At 39.8% G+C, this 15,948-nt stretch overlaps 1 protein-coding gene across 1 annotated transcript; it reads right to left on the bottom strand.

Moving 5' to 3' along the window:
• Positions 1–1,726: 1,726 nt before the first annotated feature.
• On the bottom strand, positions 1,727–14,056 carry LOC139710156 (uncharacterized). The gene is made up of 7 exons (XM_071622089.1): positions 13,898–14,056; positions 11,453–11,568; positions 10,756–10,825; positions 6,934–7,050; positions 6,574–6,750; positions 5,662–5,772; positions 1,727–1,906 (listed from the first exon to the last, which is right to left on the bottom strand). The coding sequence occupies exons 1-7, from the start codon at positions 14,054–14,056 to the stop codon at positions 1,727–1,729; spliced, it is 930 nt and encodes a 309-aa protein (XP_071478190.1).
• Between the last annotated feature and the right edge of the window lie 1,892 nt (positions 14,057–15,948).

Raw genomic sequence — 15,948 nt, forward strand, 5'->3', positions numbered from 1 at the left:
CCATCATCGATATGCATATCAGAGTGATAATTTCGTAGTTTGTGTTTGATCTGATCACACAGACCATTTACATTAAGCAATCGACCGAACGAATACAAAATGAAGATGAAAATGAAAACAAATAATGATGTGTTGAGAACGAAAATTTTTTGAACACTGTATCGCGAGTGTAGCAAAGTAATGCGGTTAGATATCACGGGCTGCACTTCATGAGTTCGAGACCCATACGAGTCATACAGCTGACGAGATAGACACTAAGCGAACAAGGCCCATGAGCTCGACATCAAGTGAAATAGACCCCACCAGCTCGACCCTAGGCAAATAAGGCTAAGGAGTTCGACACTAGGTAAAGAAGGCTCAGGAGTTCGACACTAGGTAAAGAAGGCCCACGAGTGTCGGTCTCGTGGGCCTTATTTGCCTAGTGTCGTGCTCATGGGTCTTATTTGCTTAGTGTCGAGCTGACGGACTTTATTTTCCTAGTGTCGAGCTGTATGACTCATATGGATCTTTTTATCAATGTCGAGCTCGTGGGCTGTATGACTCGTGGGTGTCTAGCTCTTGGGATGAATTCCTTTCTTTTCATTGTCTAGCTCGTGGGTGTCTAGCTCTTGGGATGAATTCCTTTCTTTTCATTGTCTAGCTCGTGGGTGTCAAGCTCGTGGGTGTCGAGCTCGTGGGCTGTATGACTCGTGGGTGTCGAGCTCGTGGGCTGTATGACTCGTGGGTGTCGAGCTCGTGGGCTGTAAGACTCGTGGGTGTCGAGCTCGTGGGCTGTATGACTCGTGGGTGTCGAGCTCGTGGACTGTATGACTCGTGGGTGTCTAACTCGTGGGATGACCCCGATATCATGTTCCCCCAGTTGTCATTTCTTTAGGGCAGGAAAATGTGTTGATGTGTACCTGGAGTTAATCTACCGACGGCATGAATGTGGTGTCTGCCATGCTTGGTATTCCGGATAAATGACTGAACATTCTGGGTAAAGTAGAGGAATAACGACGACGTAACATTCTTGTTACACACATCGTCTTAATGATAACAGTAGCATCTACCTGAAACTCCAGTGATCAATGATCTAATCCTGTTTTACAGAGCCTACATCACAATGGATTTGGAACTACTCTTGGAAGATAGTTGAGTGTGTTTCAAGCATGAAATGTGATTATTGAGGAATTCATTAAAATCAGATCTATAGGATTAAGACCTTCAATGAAACGTAGATAGGCTATGAGTTATCATTTGTCGATATTTCGTTCACTATAGAGAATATCAATGAGTACTTCCGGGTACGAAAACATATACTATGAGATGTATTTAGACTGATGGAGTTTTTTTTCCATTATGAAAGAATGATGTACATTCACCCTACAGCTACAGGGTAACTCTAGAATAGAACATCAGCTTTGAGCGTCTACTTGCTATGTTGTGATTGTCAGCTATAGTGACACAAAATATCTATGACAGTCACCGGAGCAGATGAATAGCTTTCAGAGCCAGTGTATCACAGTACTACAAGGAGCGAGTGGAAAATGTCTGGAAACATATACGTCAATTAGCAGCTGGTATTCAAAAGAGTCTACTTTGGAGCACATTAGGTTGATTGGAAACTTGATCAATGAGCTCGCATCACCCATTATTGAGAAGGGAGGGCCTTGGGATGTGCTCACTCCCTCACTCATCTTCCGCACCCCAAAACCCGCATACTGTGCCTCCACAATGTACACATCTCCTACTGATCGTTCCCGCTGTACGTGGGCAGAACACGATCGCTGTAGAACTGGTCAGCCTTGATCGGGGGATACTTATCACTGCCGTCTACGCATTCGATCACGCTCTCGTCGTCCGGTCTTCCGAAGAAGGCAATTGACTGTCTAGGCTTGGATGACTCGGGATGTACTACGCGATGAGGCTAGAAAAGAAAACCAGCAACAAGATCATTCAACACTGTGGGGAGAACGTGTACGACAGAACAGTCTTCTTCTATTCATAGAATAATGTGGTTAGCAATACTCATATGAATGTTGATACACACAATGATGATAAAAGAAATATTTTGTGAAGCTTCCTTAACGCGCGTGAGGAGTCAACTTTTATTTTTCCCTATTTCCCGAAAGGATGGTGTACGAATAACAAAGAAAAACGAAATGAATATGAAAGAGATTATTTCACGGAATCAGTTTAGGTGAAGGATGACACAAGGGTACCTCTTTTTTCAACATCTTCCCTTCATTCAAAGGGAACCACTTTTACTCTCTGCATTCGCCTCTTCAATAAGGACGTTAATCGTTCCACACGCTGCATTACAACACGCACATACAAGAGAGGAAACATACATTATTTCACAGGAAATGCACAAAAAACAAGCGAGTCCTTTTACCCTATATGAGCACACTAACCCTAACCCGCGAACTTCACAAAACGATACCTCATTGTTCTCTTTGGACACCCGTCGCATCGACAAAGAATAGTCATTTCAGGCTAACGATACGTCAACACATCAAGACTTGTAGATTTTGAGAGTAAACATGCTAGTGTCACGTGGGCTCTGCGTGTGCACTGAATACCACCTGAGAAATTATCCTCTGCGATATGTGTCATCAGTAATTAACTCAAGCAAACGTTAAACAGGTCACAACTACTCTACTTTGCCTCCTTTAGGGCTGCATCTCGCCAAAATAACCATCCAACCAAACAAACAAACAAACAAACAAACAAACAAACAAACAAACAAACAAACAAACAAACAAACAAAAAAGATTCCCTCATTTTATGGAATGGTATGCAGTGGAAATGTAATGCGTCATCTTGGGACCTGCATAAAGTCAGAGATCATAAAAATAAGAATAATTCGCGGAACCCTGACTTCTCGAACATAACTTTTAACAGTTTTCCGACTTTCAGTCATTTTCTTTTTTTCTTTTTTTTTTGCGGGGGGGGGGGGAGGGGGAGGGGGAGGGCATTTTTCTTGCAATGGAGGAAATTTCCTTGTAATGAAATTAGACATATCTTATATTGAATAAAAGCCTACAGCATTTAGAAAATTCATGTTTGCCCCAAAGGGCAATGTTCCCCCACATTATATGACTTTTATCGCATCACATGAATGGTGCAAAAAGGTAGGAGGGGAAACTATATAAAGAGATTCTTGAAAATATATATTTTCTAAGGCTGAGATTGTCACTGACTAACTAAAGCATGTCGTTCAAAGGACACGTCATTTCACGTGACTAAGATATCGCTTGCATTTAAAAGTCCTTGTCTATTGCAAGCATGAAATGTCAGAAGATTCCTATATCTCAAAGAGCATAATGTTTCCGACAAAAAGTCTGTAATATGCATATGACGGGCATATCATATCGTCGAAAATATTTCAACACTGAAACATCTTTAGTTTCCTCCAAGGATTTGTTTTTCTATGTACATGTATACATACTGACGATAGCAATAACTGAATTCAAGGGAAATGGGCAGTGAAAGCTATACTTACAAACGGTCAAAAAACAAGAATGTTTGATAAACAAAACTACTTTTTTTTTTCCTTCTTAGAATGCAATGCATCTTTTGCATTAGCCTATATATCCTAGAGTTCTAATAACTGTCATCATGACTCAAAGTTATAGGAAAGCGGATTGTGATTTTAAAAAATGAATAATCGTGGACTATCACTTTGATGCTATGATAGTGCAATGCATTTTGTGACGGTGACATAATTTCTTCATCATTATTCAGTATTTTGATGCAACCGATATCTGTAATCAAAATGCTAATTCGCGAAAATCTTTGAATTTTCTCATCTTTATTGTTAGATAAACGACTTAATGAATCTTCCATGTGTCAGTCTGTTTGATCTCTTCCTCGACTCATATCAAAGTCAACCAACTTGACCGTGGAATGATACTTTTAAACACTCGATGACACAGTGTGTCAGCCGCAGATCGTCTAGAAATGTATGCCGAGTACAAAACTTCACATCCTGTGACAATGAAGTCACCAGAGCTGCGCCAGAGGTAGCCAATAGAGGGTCTTGTTTGACTGTCACTAGGGGACAAACGCCCTTGTCGAGCTCGGGAAATGTGCAAACGCAGGGAAATGTGCAAACGTCTCGCCGGGAAATGTGCAAAGGTCTTGCCGGGAAAATGTTCAGATCTCTAAATTGAATCAGCGGAAAATGTGCAAACGTGATGCCTAGAAATGTGCAAACAATCATTTTTTTTTTGGGGGGGGGGGGAGGGGGGGGGGGGGGGGAATGTGCAAACCATTCACTTTTACCGATAAATTGTATACTAGTACTATGTAGATGGAAGATAAACTCTCTATCAAACCTGCGCATGAACCATTCCCATTATTATTTACAGTCAAACCTGTCTTAGCGACCTCCAGTCTATTACGGCCACTTTTTAATTTCCCTTGGATAGACGCAATAGACAGGTTTGACTGTACAGTAAAACCTGTCTTTGCGACTACCTGTCTGTAACGGCCACCTGCTGTATATGACCACTAAAAAAATTCCCTCCGAGAGAAAAAGCATGTTAGAGAACCTGTATAACGGCGTCTTGTTTATAACGGCCAATTTTTTCGTCTCCCTTGGGGTGGCCGCTATAGACAGGTTTGACTGTACAGTAAAACTTGTCTTAGAACCACCACCTGTCTATAGCGGCCACCTGCCGTGTACGACCACTAAAGACAACTCCCTCCATTTTCATGAAGAAGTTGAACATTTGAAACTTCCGCCTCCTACGTCCCCCCCCCCCCGCATCCCTGGATTCGCCATAGTAAACTTGAAAACACATTCATTAATGTGCTAATCAATATAGCGCTGCATTAGTTTTATCACTTCTGGTTCTATATATATATATTTCAATCCCAAATATTGAGGCCTTTTTCCCTCATCCGAAGGGGCTTATTACACCTTCGGAAAAAAAAAAAGGGGGGGGGGTAAAAAGAGAACGGAAAAACTCTAGGGATACTACCTGCTACGTTTGCTAAAGGTACATGTATGTCATGAGATTTTAGAGAGAAGTTTAAAGTGCTTTTAAATTTTGATCCATCTCCCCTTGTTCCCCCCCCCCCCTGCCCCCCCCTATACTTAGATCTGTCACTATTCTTGAAATTACAGTCATCAATGTATTTATAGCACCAATCTAGCTCTATCTTCTTAGGTTAATAAAAAAGTCATAGTTCTGGGACTTGGAGGTGCCCAGCTCCCCCCCCCCCCACCCCAGGAAAAAAAAGAAGACAAGGAAAGGGGGAAAGGGGGAAGGGTAATCTTAACAAATTGAGATCATAGAGTTTATCCACCATCTTTATAAAACATATTGGTGAAGTAAATGATTTGCACATTTCCCCGCCACAAGTCACCGGGAAATGTGTAAATAGTACTAGGCGACATTTGCACATTTCCAGGCGTCGTGTTGGCACATTTCCCGTTGATGGAATTCGCACAATCCCCGGCGAGTCGTTTGCAAATTTCCCTGCGTTAGCACGTTTCCCGGCTCCGCAGCCCTTAACATTTAAGCGATTTTTTCTTCTTCATTTTTGCAGACCCTCTCTGATTAGACGTGTGACTTGACAGCCACGCATGTAATGATACTTATCAAGTGAAAGCCACAGTGCTTAATTTCTTAAGAGAATTTGGAAAAGTCAGCACCAGAAAAAAATACATACCGTAGCTCTGAGAATGTCTGCAGTCCACCGTTGCAATAAATCTCCGATGTTCAGTACGATGGCGCCCTTCATAAGATCAGCACTAATCCAGTTACCTTCCGCATCTCGCACCTGATGTTGACGAAAACGCCGCGGTTTTGAATTATATAGGGACCCAAACAACTAAAACGTCAACACAAAGTCAAGGAAGATCTAAATCGCCCAGACATCATCTGACCTGAGAGTGATGGCAGGAATGTGTATTTTCTTGCCGATTTCCCTTTTATTTTCTAAGTAAAAAGAAAACAAAAACTTCCCTAGACACACACACAAAATAGAAATGAACACCAACTCTGTTTTCGGCACAGTTGATTTTTCATCCATTATGTCCATTGATGATTACTACCATATGAGACTCATTTCATTTGAAAACAAAAATCTCCTCTCTGAAACATGTCTAAAATCCAAGACATTCGGTGACAAGGCTTTTGGTAAAATTTATTGTACCAGCTTTACTGAACAATCTCCCCATCAACATAACACACAATTATTGCAAATTTTGATAATTTGAAATCTGTGTTTAAGACACATATTTTGGGTAGTTGTTGTTATGTGAACAACGAATTGTTTGTGCATCTGTTTTATTTTGTTTTTATCATATGGCATTTCGTGTCTCTAAGACCTAAATGTTATTGTTAGAACGATTATTCAGGGCAGAAGTTACTAGACTAGGTCTTGGCTAGAATTGACATGTTCGTGAAAACGGCAACTTAATTTTCCCTGCCAGTGATATCAACGTCTAGTAGACCTATTAAAAGCTCGGTATCCAAAACGGCCCTCACTTCAGTATCTATCTTAGCGCTCATATTGCACCTCGTTTCTCTGTACAACAAAACTGCAGTCAATTCTGAGAGTCTGAAGTTCAAGTCATACCTCCAGCCCTGGAGAGTCTTGGAACAGCAGGGTGATCCCGCCATAGTCAGTGTGCTCTCCACACCGCAGCTGGCGCTCTTCAACAGTCGACACTACGGGGTAGTACAGGGAGCGGAGAATGGAATTGTTGTTCTCTGAACCAATGTCTTTGTAAAGCTTTACGAAGAATTCTGGGTCCTGCAAAGAAGCGGGAAACACAGTTCCGATAGTCTTCCTTGTCGACATGATATACATAATATTTGGTGAAACCAGAGCAATCAAATTTGATATTTGAAAAAAAAAAAAACTGGATAGGAAAAGAAGGTGTCCTACTGAGATGTCGTAATATGATTACAGTACTACGCACGTAAGAGTATTTACCTTCAGATTCAGTCCACGAGCAATAACAATCAGCAGCCTTTCGTGAATCTTCACGCAGTACTTCCACAAGCTCTCCATAGATGCTCGGAACTCTGGGATGTGTTGGTCGGGTAGGTACTGTTATGTGAGATGGTTACAGTGAATCAACAGAATTACATCAAATACAAGTTGTCTTTAAGAATTCAGTTGGGATCAGTAGCGAGCTTCATTATCTTCGACGCTATAAATGTTTAAGGTTGCACAGTGGGAACAGCCATCTCGCGCATGTGCAGTATATCCTCTTCTTCTTTTTTTTGCCTGATATCCGCGTCGTAGGATTAGCGTCTCATATCTGAAGCTCGCTAATTGTATTTTTGTCCATTTCTTTCGAATCAAGATGAGACTGATAGATGAACCCTAACTAGGAAACGTAGGTCTACGCAGTTGAAAGTAACACATAGACTTGTGTAGGCCTATGTCATATCCGCTTCGAATGGCTTATTTAGATTGCAAATAATTGCACTTACAACTATTGAAAACAGTGAAAAAGAAAGAAAATCACAATTGTCATGGGTGAGCCTAGCTCGGTTGGACAGATAACGATTTTTTTTTTTGCTTGTTAGGTCATGAAACCCGGAAGTGGGCCCCCACACTTTTGAAAACACTGCGCCGGCCCTGACCATTACCCCACTAAACCCACATTAACAGAAACCTATCGCCCTCCTTTCCTCGATATTCGTATACCACGGGCTTGACAAAAGCCTAAGTGCATCGCCACGTGGATAAGGCCCATACACGTATATGCAATGACCAAGGACTAAACAGTTGCTTGAACACAACTAAAATAAGACTTTCTCTGTCATCTCAGTATACTTGTGTACGGAATGACAATGTGTGTGGCACTGCAGCTGATGGAGGAATTACAAATAGACGGACGGCCTTAAAGAAGAAATCCGCCCCAAAATGAATAAACTTCAACAGAAAGAGAAACGGTACAAAAATGACAAAATCGGATACGAAATAAGGAAGATTTGACATTTTGAAATTTCACTCTTTTTGAAAACATTTCGTGACCAATCGTTATGAATATTCAAATCAGCAAGTTGACGATGTCATGCTCTCACAATCTCTTATTCACTTCGTACATATAGAAATGGCAAAAAACTCATATTTCAACTGCATAGATAAAAAAGAACTTGCCTTAAAACCACCCAAAAAAAAAGAGAGAATAAAATAATGTTAACTCTGATTATCTTGATGTGGGAACATGCTTTTACTTGTATTAGCTAAAAATATTTGTTTCCATATTTCATAAATAACATAGGCTACCTAAATGAACAATTGATTGTGAAGGCATGAAATCATCAAGTAATCTAAATATTCAGAAGGACTGGTCAAGAAATGTTCTCAAAAAAAAAAGAACTTTCAAACGGTCATATCTTCCTTATTTCTTATCCGATTTCAGTCATTTTTGTATCGTTCTGTCAGGGAATATATTTCTCTTTCTTTTGAAGTGTATCTATTTTTCGGGGTAAATTTCGTCTTTAAGTCTATGACCCCGTTTACAGTGCGGGGCTGGGCCGAGCCCAGCCTCAATTGCGGGGCCGAGCCCCGCAATTTTGTCCGTTTACACTGCCGGGCTCGGCCGCGCTTTTAATTCAAACCTTTCAATATTTTGTCGTAGTGGCGCTCTGCTCGTTAACAAACGCAATTTGGTATAGTCTGGTTTCCAGACCCTTTGCCAACTGGGAGCCAGATTAAAATTGGCCGCGCATTTGGCCCAGTTTGCGTTTACACTGAGAAAAGGCCGGGCTCGGCCGCGGCTCGGCCGCGGCCGAGACCACCTCCAGAGCGAGGCCAAATGCGAGGCCAGTTTTGGCCCCGCATTTGGCCTTTTGCGCGTTTACACTGAAGCGGGGCTGGGCCGAGCCGCGGCCGAGCCGTGGCCGAGCCTCGCACTGTAAACGGGGTCTTTGACCCCGTTTACAGCGAGCGAAAAGGCCTTCATTTCAGTGTAAACGCGCAAAAGGCCAAATGCGGGGCCAAAATTGGCCGTGCATTTGGCCACGCTCTGGAGGTGGTCTTTTCTCAGTGTAAACGCAAACTGGGCCAAATACGGTACCAAATTTAGTCTGGCTTCCAGACCCTTTGCCCGTACTATTTCGCTATATATTCAGGATATTAACCATTCTTTTTTTTTTACACTCATCAATTCACAGTCAAAATATCTCAGCAATACCGATTCTCTTCTGTATTTGAAATTCAGTGTCACATGCCCTTATTTTTTTTTTATGTTGTAATCTAATGCCTTGTAGATATATATATATTTTCTTCGTTTGTGTCTGAAACAAGCTTTCATGGTGCTTGTACCTCATCATTGTTTCTTGTTCTTTGCATATTATGTGATGTATATCCTTGTCATACTGTATGTATAATGTTTGTATTTTGAACCTGTATGTGTGGACCCCTCTGAAAACCAGCCTTTGGCTGACGAGGGTGTTCCACCCCATGAGTGGAAAACAAAATTGAATTGAACCCCCTCAACGTCGAAAACTAGTATAGTTAAATGTGGCTTTGTCCTGCAAAGGATTTTTCCTTCGGCAAAGGCCTTTGCCTCGCCACGGAATCCAGTTGGCAAAGGGTCTGGAAACCAGACAATACTTAATATTGCGTTTGTTTACAAGCAGAGCGCTACTACGACAAATTATTGAAAGGTTTGAATTAAAAGCCCGGGCCGAGCCCGGCACTGTAAACGGACAGAATTGCGGGGTTGGCCCCGCAATTGAGGCCGGGCTCGGCCCAGCCCCGCACTGTAAACTGGGTCTTATACCCTATAACGATCTCCTCTTAAAGAATACATAAGAAGAATTAGTGCACACAGAGCGCACCATGCGCTCTCAATGAATTGAAAAAAACAAACAAACAAACCTGAAAGACTGTTTTAAAAATAGCACATCCCAGCAACTCTGTTGTCAAGTTTGTTTAAACTTGAGTGAACGTTAACCCTTCGTCTGCATGCCCGCTTTGAAAAAAAAAAATCCGTTTCCACTACAGAACAGTAATTCTACAGGAATCAACAAACATAATGATCTATTGTGCATATACCACTACTAACTATTTTGTGTCTCAGTGGAAAACATTGTCAGCATGACCGTTAACGATATTGTAAGAAGGCGTGATATAAGATTTCTGTGGTGTGCTCTATTATATTGTTAGCTGGTTTCTTTCGGTTTTTTTAACTTGTCAATGTAATCAGACAATGAGGTGAAATAAACACTATACTGGACTGACACTCGACCCGTAAAATGACTTATTAGACTATAGATGAAACAATAAAATCAAAATAATCGATGTGTCATACGCACGCACTCTATTAGACGTCTCTCGCATACCATTAGTACGGCAGTATGGCATAATGCCATGGATAACTGCACCTCACTTAAATCGATGTACAAAAAAAAAACAACAACAACAGCACACAAATAAATAAATGAATAAAATAACACAAGAAAATCTCCCACCGGGTTATGTTCGTTATTCCAAAGGTTCGTTATTCCGAAAATGAAGTACGGTTCGCCGTTCTGAAGGTTCGTTATCCCGAAACACACCATCTGGAATAACGAACTGTATATAAATAACCGTGCCCACCATTCAAGCAACACTATCACAAACGTCTCCTGAGTAAAGTCGCTCTGGACAGCGAAATCATTTTGGGGGCATATGTAAGAAAACATGAATGGAATTGTTAAGATGTTTGTGGAGTATAATCTATATGGGAACTCATATTCATAAATTGTTGTTTAAAAAAAATCTGATAGGTTACATCAGGTTACATGCACCTACCCGACTGATATCTCCCTTGGTACTGTAATTGAAGCTCTGCTTCAGATCTGCAGGCCTTTCAATGTTACATCTGCAATGTCAGGGGAAAAAATTAAAAATGCAGTTTAAAATAATGACCAATTCTTGACAACAACAACAACAAAAAAATCATACCAATCTTATTCCTCTTGCTTTTTTTTAAACTCAGGTGATATCATAATTGCAGTCTTGTGGCTGCGAGGAAATTCGAGTCGATCAGAAAATGGTGCTCCAGAAGGACTGATTGTACGAAGATCACCTGAAAGGTACATGTATCTATTTATCATGAAGCTTTGCTTGAATGGCTGTCTGATTAATCATTTGTTAGAAATGTAATAAATGATACATTGCTCTTTGTTTTGTCATATCAGATGATCTTGATTTATAGTAAGAGGTTAGGTTCAAATTATATGAGCGCCATTGGCGTCATAAATGTATTTCTTTTTTCTCACGGCTAGTATGAGACACGAGCACACAAACAAACAGGAACAAATAAACATACTTCAATCAAGATGGCAAACAGTCTTCAATGACATCATCATTGACATGTATGAATATAATGATTTATGGACACATTTGAACAAAGAATACTCGTTAGGATAGCTATAAGCGTTGCTGTCGGAGACGACCTGTACAGTGTACACAACGTGACTATGTGCTCATCGCAAAGTTTACTGACCTCTCCTTGCCCATGTGATCGTAGCCTCCCTCATACACATTTATGCTCTCGTATTCAGCTTTGATCTCCTCGGGCATTTCGAAAAATCGCTTCGAAGCAGAAAAGACGCTGTTGACCTTGAATAAAACAAAAACTAAAAAATGAATTTTCATGAAAGTGACAACCCTTGTGTTGACAGATGCATGTCTTGATATTCTTGGCGGGTCATAATGAATAATCCTAAAATCATTTTTATTCTCAAAAGCCTTGTAGATTTAACGATACTCTTACATATCCTCCCCCACCCCCCCCCCAAAAAAAAAGAAGAAGAAGAAAGAACAACAACAGCAAACACAAAACACACACAAGCACATACAGTAATTAGAGCAAGGTTAAAAGGAAATCGCTCTGCAGATCCTAATTGAGGGTGTCAACTTGATAAGGCCAACAATGTGACCCATATAGTTTTGTTTGCTACATCCATACCGTGTCATTTCCCACGAGGAAGTATTCACAAACACAAACTTAGGGTACTCATATCCGGTGGCCATCACCTGATAGAATATTCAGAGTTGTTCGGACTCATGACGTTCATTCAAATAGCTCTATTAAATGTCATACAGTACTCGGGATCCAGAACTATAGACACACGCGAGCCCAAACTAGATATCCTCCGAGTTAAGTATGTTTTAACAACAGCAAAAGAAGAAAATGAAAAAAACAAAAAGATAAAACATATAATTATAATGATGAAAAATAAAATGAAATAGAAATAATGATACATAATAATAAATAAACGATAGATGAAATGATATGAAAATAGATATAATGAAACAAAATTAAGTGGAAAAGCACCTGGATGTTTTCCTTTATAGTCTTAAGAAATCAAGCAAAAAGAAATTTCCTGTTTCGGTGTAACAATAATACAGGTAAAAAATTACAGAAAAAAAGCCAACATTTTTTATAGAAAAAAATTCCTAGATAAATAAAATCAACAACAGTAAAACAGAGTAAAATGCCGAGGAAAGGGAAAAGATTGGAGAAGCAGTAGATATTCTCTTTAAACATGTGATTTTGATGATAAGAGTTCATATTTGGTTATCACATAAACGTATATGATGCCTGAACCGAAATATTTGTTGTTTTGATCAAATACATTCGCTATCTACAATCTATGCAAGTTATATCTCAGATATTAAAGATGAAAGCAATTCCATTCAACAGACATTCCATAACATGTTGATTTAATTCAGATATGAATTTTGTCATTACGTCAGTCTATTTATTTGATTTATCAAGCAGAGATTTCCAGTAATCAGAATGTGTTATATCATTGCAACCTATACATTGTAACATTATTAGGTAAATTATGAAAACAGTTGAATCGAAGTAGTTTGTGGCATGTGATATGTTAATGAATAAAGCGCCTCTGTATGAGAGAAAAAAATGCCGAGTAAAAAATAGAATACTTCGGTTGATATTCAAGTTCAATTTGCTAAGATTCTCTTTTTTTTTCTTTTTTCTTTGCATCATCATTTTGTTTGTTACCTGACACCTATTGGCATGCTATGAGGTAAATGACTCGATCGAGGGAATTAATGTCATAATTATAAAAATGAGTATACTCTATAGGCCCTACAATTAAGAAAAAAGATTATGTAGATATGCATGCAGCCAAAATGAATCGCTACGCTACAGAACAAATGTTATCCCAATCTTTCACCCAAGTTTATGCCTTTAAACCCAAGATTCGAATGCCACATAAAAACAAAAATTACTCTTGAATACCAAGTATATGTATCGAAAATCATTCCTTTTTTGTTGTTGTTGGTTCGATTGACATTTATTTCCATTCGTCCACAAAAACCATAACAAAATACAAGTGCATTACACATTATGCAGTATGCATTATTGTTTTATCATTTTGTAAAAATACATGATCAAAATACTATGAAGTATAATACACTATATTCATTAAGTAAACAAAATATCAAAGTTCACTAGGCAGATTGACAGAAAAGTAAATATTAGAATGCGGAGAAGCAAAGCTTGTAAGACGTGGGACGTGGGTCAAATCAACACAATTATATCCAATACGTTTGCACGTTTACTAACCGAGAAACAAATGACCCGTAAGTCTGTTTTTCATAATTTATCTATACACATAATGTTATATGGGTAGTGTGTGGGCACGTGTGCGCGAGTATGCATTCGTGTATTTCGTATTGGCAAACTTCGTAAAAATGGCGGTCAAATACTTGAAATCTTTGAGAAAGTTCATGGATGATATTCCATAGATTGTTACTGGGCTGCCACAACTAAAAATGAAGCTCTATGACAGCCATTGCGGTTAAAATTCTATTCTATGCAATCTGAAAATAAACTATGATAAGAAAGCTATATACAAAACAATGAAGAGGATGAAGCATTTGATGCAAAATGTACTAGACAATCTTCCAGTCTCACCGTTGCTTCTGGGATTCCATGGTTGACTAGATAAAGAAAGCCGACAGTCTTTAGGGCCTCGTGTACGTCATTGACGAGAGACTGGATTCTATCGCTGTCTGGTTCGTTGCGATCAAGGGAATAAGCCGAAAAGTCGATCACGGGTATTTTCCCGGGCATGGTCAACCTGGAGATTACCTTATTCCCACTATTGTCAGCACCAGTCCACCAAGTACAAGCTAAACGCGCCACGGCTACGCAGCGCTGCAACAAGTACTCACAGCAATGAAGTCAAAGGTTCAACCTTACTCTCTTTGCCTACTCCCACTGTTTGTTTGGTTATTTATTTATTTTTTTTTTTGCAAATACATTGAAAACAAGTAAACAACAGATGAGGTGATCACGGGGTTTTGTGGCTCACTGTCATGCGAGACTGTAGTATAGAGTGAGAAGTTCCACATGAAATCTAATATACCTCTACGGCAACATGACATACTAGTACAATCATCGTACAAATGATATTATACATGAGGGATTGAGATGATAAAGGAGCCCAAATTTAAAAGAGATAATTTATTATACACTTTTATTGAGCAGCATAAATGGCAATTAGTCTCTCTGAAGTAAGATTAAGTTTTATACGTAAAAAAAATGATAGCCCTAAATGTATCGTCATGATGAGGTTGGGTCTCAATAATACCATGTGACCTGTTCAGCATACAACCAAGTCGAGGAGTCTAAATCAATGTTATTCATTTTAAATCATCTCTTGTTTCGTGTCGTCACTAGAGTACTGAAAGAAAAGTTTATCTTTAAGCTCACGTTTCAATGTATACCATCCGGGTGATCGTTGCCATTTAGTCTTAAAGAATTCCGGAGTCCCAAAAGTCCAATCAACACTCGGCAAACAAGGCCCACGAGGCCGACACAGCTCACATTATAAGTCCCGTGATGTAACGAGTTCCACATTCGTGGACCTTGTTTGCCTAGTGTCGGACTCATGGGCCTTATTTGCCTGGACTTAGGTGTCATAGTCATGGCCTGTATGAGTCGTGGGTGTCGAACACATGACTTGCACCCACCGTTAAGTACCATAATACCGCGCACGCGTCTGTGTATATAGTCTCCATGCATGTATGAGGGACTAAGAGCTTATAAAGAGAGAAATCTCTTGGATACCAGGCTTTGACGTTATGATCACAGCATTTGCTTCCAGCTATCCCCGCAGCGCTCTTTAATTTTTCGTCTCTCGTTTCTCCTTGTATCTCCTTTCTCCCTCTCTCTCCCCTTCTCTCATCTTCGATCATTAATGTAGTCACACTCCTTTATCCTTCCACGCTTTACTAATAAGGAAGCAACGCCTTCATGTGAAGTTACAGCCAAATTGGGCAAGGAAGTAAAGCCCAACAGTAGAGGACAGCAGACAGCATGTGACGTATTGAATTGTGGACATGTCTCCACCGTTTTTCATACACAGAATTTCATATTTTTCGTAACTTCTTCTCTGAACTCCAAATATGGCAAAAATGAAGCAATCCATTTTGCAAGGGCAAATTTTGAAGTTGAACCATATTGTTTATATATGTAATTCAAGAGGAAACTTAAAATACTGACGTTTTGTGTAGAAAATGAATGGAGAGTTGTCTATACAAGTTTCACCCCGAGTTGATTTGTCGCCGTCTACGGTCCATTTATTAAAAGAGCTGTAGCTTACTTTATTACTAGTACTTGTTCGTTTTAGCTCAATAATTTGCAACAAACAAATCAAATATATCAAGCATTTGAATAAGAAAAACTTCATCTGAAAATATTGGTTCCCTTTAAGGGTATGACAATTAAAGTCATATCTGCTACAGAAGTAAACATACACGCAGTTAGTTTGTTTGTCGGGCAGTGACATGGCTCAGTAGGTTGCTCGTCTGCCTCCAGATCTAAAGGACCCGGGTTCGATTCCCGAGTCTATCTGAGCAATGTCGTGTGTAATCATACCTCCCCCTTTAGTATCAGTAAGTAAGAGGCAAAAGATTCTGTCCCTTGGATAGGACATTAATGGAATGGAGGTCCGGTGTGTG

This window comes from Diadema antillarum, unplaced genomic scaffold (genome assembly GCF_040938485.1).
Source record: "Diadema antillarum isolate AM-2024a unplaced genomic scaffold, OU_Dant_1.0 seq00001505_RagTag, whole genome shotgun sequence".
Taxonomy (NCBI): Eukaryota; Metazoa; Echinodermata; class Echinoidea; order Diadematoida; family Diadematidae; genus Diadema; species Diadema antillarum.